This window comes from Gavialis gangeticus, unplaced genomic scaffold (genome assembly GCF_001723915.1).
Source record: "Gavialis gangeticus isolate Ggan-Ray unplaced genomic scaffold, GavGan_comp1, whole genome shotgun sequence".
Classification (NCBI taxonomy): domain Eukaryota; kingdom Metazoa; phylum Chordata; order Crocodylia; family Gavialidae; genus Gavialis; species Gavialis gangeticus.
The window spans coordinates 116263591-116270436 of record NW_017729031.1 but is presented as its reverse complement, the minus strand read 5'-3'; the positions used below and the strand labels follow the sequence as shown (position 1 = coordinate 116270436).

The 6846-nt window shown below is 50.1% G+C and overlaps 1 protein-coding gene across 1 annotated transcript in view; it reads left to right on the top strand.

The window, feature by feature from the left end:
* The first annotated feature begins 6 nt into the window (after positions 1-6).
* The window catches only part of LOC109302111 (G protein-activated inward rectifier potassium channel 1-like), a 42954-nt gene continuing 36114 nt past the window's right edge, over positions 7-6846 (top strand). The window contains exon 1 of the mRNA XM_019523633.1: positions 7-693. Coding sequence (XP_019379178.1) covers positions 46-693 — 648 coding nt within the window. The 5' untranslated portion in view covers positions 7-45. The remainder of the gene's footprint in view (positions 694-6846) is intronic.

The window sequence follows — 6846 nt, the reverse complement described above, 5'->3', positions numbered from 1 at the left end:
CCCGGGGCCGCCCGGCGGGGGCGGGGGCGGGTGCAGACGAGCGGGATGTCGGCGGCGCGCAGAAAGTTGGGCGAGGAGTACGAGGCTGCGGGGGCGGCGCGGCGGGGCCGGCGGCAGCGCCAGCGCTTCGTGGACAAGAACGGGCGCTGCAACGTGCAGCACGGCAACCTGGGCGGCGAGAGCAGCCGCTACCTCACCGACCTCTTCACCACGCTGGTGGACCTCAAGTGGCGCTGGAACCTGCTCATCTTCCTGCTGACCTACACGGTGGCCTGGCTCGTCATGGCCTCCATGTGGTGGGGCATCGCCTACCTCCGCGGCGACCTGCACCGCGCGCACGACGCGGGCTACAGCCCCTGCGTGGCCAACGTGTACAACTTCCCGTCCGCCTTCCTCTTCTTCATCGAGACCGAGGCCACCATCGGGTACGGGCACCGCTACATCACGGAGCGCTGCCCCGAGGGCATCGTGCTCTTCCTCTTCCAGTCGCTGCTCGGCTCCATCGTGGACGCCTTCCTCATCGGCTGCATGTTCATCAAGATGTCCCAGCCCAAGAAGCGGGCCGAGACGCTCGTGTTCAGCCGCGCCGCCGTCATCTCGCGGCGGGACGGCAAGCTCTGCCTCATGTTCCGCGTGGGCAACCTGCGCAACAGCCACATGGTGTCCGCCCAGATCCGCTGCAAGCTCATCAAGGTGAGGGGCGGCGGGGCACGGGCCGCTGCGACCTGCTGCAGAGCCGGGGGGACTGGGGGGGGAGGGGAAGGGGGCGACTCCTGCCGGTCGGGCCCGGTGCCCCGCGCCCCGGCTCCCCGCGGACACCCCGCTGCTTGCCTCGAGGGCCGGGGAGGCTGCTTGCTTCTCCTCTTCCCCCTGGCTAGAAATAAACGCACCAGCCAGCAGCTCCGGGCTCGGCTGGGTGTCGTGACACTGGCTGAGCAGCAGTTTGGGGACGAAGGCATCAGCGGGGGCGGCAGGGAAAAGAGGAGCTGTTACTTAACTAGCAGCTGCTTGGAAATAAGGACGTGGCTGGAAACTGAGGTGCGTTTCCATTCCAACGGGCTCGATGTGAGCGTGACAGAGGAAGCGCCAGAGCCTCTTCCTGCTTCGGGCCAACGATTTTACTAAACCAACTTGGTCTAATAAGAAAGATCAGATTCACCTCTTCTGCCTAGGTCTCCTTAGATCAGGGATTGGCAACGTGTTTGGGCAGCGTGCCAAAAACACCCACAATTTCAACGTGTAAGATGTTGGTGTGCCAAGGGCGGATGGCAGGGGGGCCACGAAGGGCCTGATCCTTGTTGTGGCCACATAGCCCCGGCCCCTTCCCCACCATCCACCCAGAGGCACACGTGCCAAGCAAAATGTCTTCAAGTGCCATGCTCTGGCACCAGTGCCAGGGATTGCCTACGGCTGCCTTAGATCAACAGGGCTACAACCTACACCCCTCTTCCTGCTTCAGGCACTTTTTTTTTTTCCAGATCTCAGTTCTGATCATCCCTTGAAGCATTTTCCTGCCCCTGCCTTATATCTCAATAGCTCGTTCTATTTTCTTAAGTAACCAAATTTTCTTGATGCACAAAAATAAGGTGAAAGTACAACTCAGGCAGAGGCTGTCTCTGGCAAGTGTTTTGCTGGTGAATGTGTTGGAATTTTCCATTTGAAAAGTTTTTGATGCTGAAATTCATAGAGAGGCACACACTTAGGATGGTGCTGTCACTAAACCACCACCAACAAGCACTAATAGGGAGTGAATCCTTTTGATTCTAAATAAAGGATAAGCCTACACTATTTTATGAACATCAGCTGTTGTAAATTTAACAGGATCTTAAAGATGTTTTTTCTGTTTCATCTAGCACTTATCTTTTGAGGGACACTTCTAATAAGCTTAATCAAAACAAAAGGAGAGGTGAATTGCTTCGGAACTACTTTGATTGTCAGAACAGGAGGGTTCAACAGGGGCAGCAATTGATATTTGAGTGGGCGTTTTGTATTGCCTAGACTCTAACAATGCAATAGGCTAGACTCAGCAATGTTCTGAGTTCTTCATTCACTCCTCATTAGAGAAATCCTCCCTTTTTGGTAAGGTCCAGCAATATGCAGCTCCATGATAAAGACAGATTTCTGTATTCGTAGCGTTTTGTAGCACTCTGCACCAGCACCCAAATTAATGAATATATTCAGGTTCTGAATATAATTATTTGGAGAGTGTTAGGAAATGTTTTCTGGAAGTTTATGTCCAGTTGGTTTATGGTTTGAGCTATGATAGTAGGTGTGTTCCTTCAGCTGGAAACCTGCTGACTTTCACATTTCACTGGTAATCATGGGCAGATCCAGACCATGGCAGGGCGGGGATGGATGCTCCTGCAGCCCCTGGGCTGGCAGAGAACACAGAGGAGCCTTGCAGGGAGCAAGTGCATAAAGGAGCTGGCTTGATTTGGGGACAGGGGGAGTCCCACAGCCTCTCTTGCCATGCTCCAGCCAGGAGCTGTAGGAGGCAGCTTTGCAGGGAGCTGGGATGGGCTGGGGACAGTGCATGGGTTCCTCCTTCCAGTCACTGTTCCCTGCCAGCTCCTATTGCCCACATGTATCCAGGAGCAGGCACTGGAAGGAGGAATGCGCATGCTGCCACTGCTGTCCCCAGCTGAACTGGGATCCCTGCATAGCTCCTCCCTGTAGCCTGTGGCTGGAGCAGGGCAACAGTGACTGGGGGGCTCCCTGTGTGCCCGTATCAGCCCGGTGCAGTGGCAGTGGCAGTGGCAGACAGGTGCTGGAAGGAAAAACCTATTCCCCACTAGCAAGGATCACAACTGGGGAATGGCAAAGAGGAGGTATAGGAAGAAGAAACCTGCCCACTCACTACCACTGCTGTCCACTGCCAAGCCTGATACCCCACATGGCTGCAACCGGTGGGTGGAGTGGGGCAGGAGTGGCTTTGGGGTTCCCTCCATGCCCAGGTCACCCAGGGACAGCAGGGATGGCAGAAGAGGGGTACTGCTGCACTGCCTGGATCTGCCCCTTGTTGGTAGTGCATGCAGTAGCTTCACTGCCTTTTCACTATGCGTTCTTCTGAAATTAATTTCACTAGGACAGTGATTCTCAGACTGTTTAGACTCAAGGAACCTCCATATTTTTTCTCAGTTCAGTGGCACTCCACTTACATAGGGATTTCAATCGGCAGGAGAGCAGCTTTAAGTTATGGTTGGAATTTCATATGAGACCTATTAAGGAAGTCCATGGAGGGCTGTATTGCATCATTGAATTTCCCAGCTGCATTTGGTTATGAGCACGGATCCAGGTTTTCCCTTCACTGTGGAAAAATGTGGATTTTTCTCACTTAAAGGAGAAAAACGCATATTTCCCCTTTAAAGGAAAGAAACATGGGAAACCACGGGTTTCCTTTTGCAGGCTGGCAGCCTTCCAGCCTGCAAGGAGCTGCTTGGGGGTGGGAGGAGCAGGGGGAGAGCTATAGGAGGTAGGGGGTGCCATGTGCATGTTGTTGCTGTGGGACGGTATCTAGGCAAGGGGGTCTGAGGCAATGCTCGGTGCTGCCGGCAAGCCCAGCTCTGTGCTGTTGCCAACAGCGCCTGGCTGGAGATGCCTGCCCCTGCAGTGGCCCAGGCCAGAGCCATGTTTGGCTTAATGCTGCTGCTGTGGAGCACAGCACTGGTCATACACACTGCACCCCAGCCCCAGATGGTGGTGCGGGGCAGCATGTAGTGCCCCAGCCGTTGCCTGTGCTTGTGTATGAGGTTTGGTATATGCCCCTCACGCTGGAGGCCATCCCTGCTATGTCCCCACAGATCATCATCCTGTGAGGCCAGGTGGGGCGGGGAGCAGCTGGGGTCCCCCTCTAGCACAGCTGAGGGGCCAGGGGGCCGTGGGTCGGGAGCAAGGGGCAGCGGCATGGGCAGGGCATATTAGAACTGCTCAGCACCACAAAGCAGTGGAGGGGGACTGCTGCAGCTGGACCAGCCTCCAGGTGAGTGAAGGGGGCAGGGAGAGCTCTGATTTTCCATGATCAAAAAACCAAAGTCAAATGCCAAAATATATAGGTATTTAGAATTTATTTTATTATAATGATTGAGGCAGTGGTAGGCTTCCTAATTGGTTTAAGACTGTAAATATATCAACAAAACATTATGTTCAATTGATACCTCTATATAGTGTAGTGGCTTTTCATTTTAATCATGGAAAAATGCAGATTTTGGGGGTTTTACTCAAATAATTTGGAATTTTTTATCAGCGAATTTGGGATTTTTAAACAGAGAAAACCAGGATCCCTAGTCATGAGCTGTTTTGGGAGCAGTGTGGACTCCTTACAAACCTTCTCAGAATTGGGGAGCTTTCTTAGTTGGTGGCTTTTCTCCCCCAGTGACCCCACCTGATTTTGTGTACTGATGAACATAGGTGGGTCTAGGATTCACTAAAAGGGAATGTGGCATGCTGCCCCTCCGATGATGGGGAAATGGAGGTGAAGCATGGCTGGAGCCATGGGCGATTGGTACCTCCTGAGTCTTGGGGAGCACCTGTGGCCGATGGGGGAGGAGAGTCCCCCAGAAGCTGATCACCAACCCTGGAAGCACTGGCAGCAAAACTGGAAGTGCCCTTCCCCCACCAATTTCAGGGGGGCTTCTCTCAGCACCCCCACTCCCCGGCCAGTAAGGGCCAGTCTCTGGGGGTGGGCACATGACCCCCTACGTGTCGCCTGTAGGTGGAGCCCTTGTGTCAGTGGAAGCAGGCACAGGAAGGTGGACCTGCCCACCGCTGCTGTCCCCAGTTGATCTGGACATGGGAAAACCCAAGAGCTGCTCCTCTCACCTCATGGGGCTTCATGGAAAGTGAGGTGGCTGTGTAGAGCAGCTGCTGGCAGAATGCTGGGCTCAGCTGGCAGAGGGTGGGTTTCTTCTTCCTGTGTCCCCTGCTGGCCCAGTGGCTCCAGCTACAGAGAAAGGCTGCACAAGTTGCTGGGCTCATCCAGAGACAGCCACGGTGGTGGAAGGGGGGTACAGCCATACCATGACACTGTTCATGTTGAAGATTTGCTAAACTGTCTCCATGAACCTGAGGTGGGAAGGACCCTATACCCTCCGTGTCAAGATGCATGCTTGCCTGTGCTAAACCACACAGAAGTCACCCAAAGTGTAATACTGACTTCTAATTTATTGGATGAATGCAAAAAAAGAAGGCATCATCAAAATTAATTGAAGTGTTGGCAATATTAGCATGTATAAAGGAAGCCAGGGCTTGAATAAAACCACCCAAAGAGACAATTTTAAAAAGTCAGAACCACCAACATAGAAATCCTCAGAAAGCTATAAAAGCTGCATGCATGACAGCTTTTGAAAAAAAGTTTGACAAGAGTTATTGAGAAAGAAGGTATTCTGTTTGGAGTGCTGGGTGGAGAGAATCTTGCAGCTCATTTCAGAAAGATGCATTAATAGACGGTTGTTCATTTTTAGTGTCATAGAATAAGGAAATAATGTAGTAAATTAGTCTATTCAAGGATGCCGTCCTGCTGTTAGCATTTTTTGGAGAAACTTTGTTTTGTTGCAGGTTTGATGTGCAGAATCAATCATAATATTTAGATGACTTTATAATGTTAAATATAAAAGGAAGTATTTTTCATGAATTGTATAGCTTCCTTGTAGAACTTGTTGCCATATAATGTCATTGAAACAAATAACATAGCAAGATTTGAACAATTTAATAGGTGTATGGATACAAGGTTAATGATTACTAAGATTTGTCAAAGAGAGAAAATCACTCTTCAGAGTGGTTATTATGAAACTTTCATGTGGGCAGATAATCACCAGTGCCTACTATGGGCAAAATCCTGTGCAGAACTTAATGCTAGTCACTGTTAGAGATAGAATGCTTGACTAGACTAAATGGAATATGAATGTGATTCAGCATGGCAACTGTGTTCTTATGACAATATTAATTTAACAAAAGGTCTAGAGGAGTCTTGCTCTAACTATGCCCTAAAGAGCAAGACAGCAAATGTGCACTGTAGTGTAGTAGCATAGGATGAAGCATTGTCACACCACGCTATCTTTCATTTATCCCATTATACCACATTGCATAGCATTTAGATATTTGGGATAGAGGGCATGGAATGTTTGCCTGAACACTTTTCTCTTAGAGCTCTGTAGTATACTTAAATTGTTAAATGATCATTTATCTCATATCATCAGATCTCTTATTTACATAAGAAAGCTGTTTGTCAACAATCACTATTATGGGTCACTGGAGACAAGATGATAGATTAGTGAATTTGTAGTATGAGAAAATGTTTGTGCATTAGCCACTGTTTTCAGATCTATTGAGCCTCTCAATAGTGAAGTGCTATGTTCTGCCAAGTCTGGCACCCTACAAATTAATCTACATCTATGAAAGCCAGGTCAACTAATGCTAACAGATCTTATCTGGTGTTCTATACTGTCATGTATGTTTACTTTTGGGGAAAGATGCCTACTCAAGTAGAGCAAATACATAGCATTCTCCAAGGACTGTCTTCTGCTTCTAGTATGTGGAAGAGCAGCTAGTTGGTTTGAACGGGTGGAGGGTTGGTAAAAGCATACTGGTTTTTGTGGAGTTGACAGTGAGTGCATCTACATATGCTATTAATGCTATAAAGTGAGCCCTTAGTGTTGGAGCTGACCGGGAGCAAATTTGCTCCATGTCAGCATCTACAAATGTAGCAGTTAGTTTACTACTTCATAGTTTCATAGTTTCTAGGGTCGGAAGGGACCTGAGCAGATCATCTAGTCCAACCCCCTGCCATGGCAGGAAGAGCACTGGGGTCAAATGACCCCAGTAAGGTGGTCATCCAACCTCCTCTTAAAA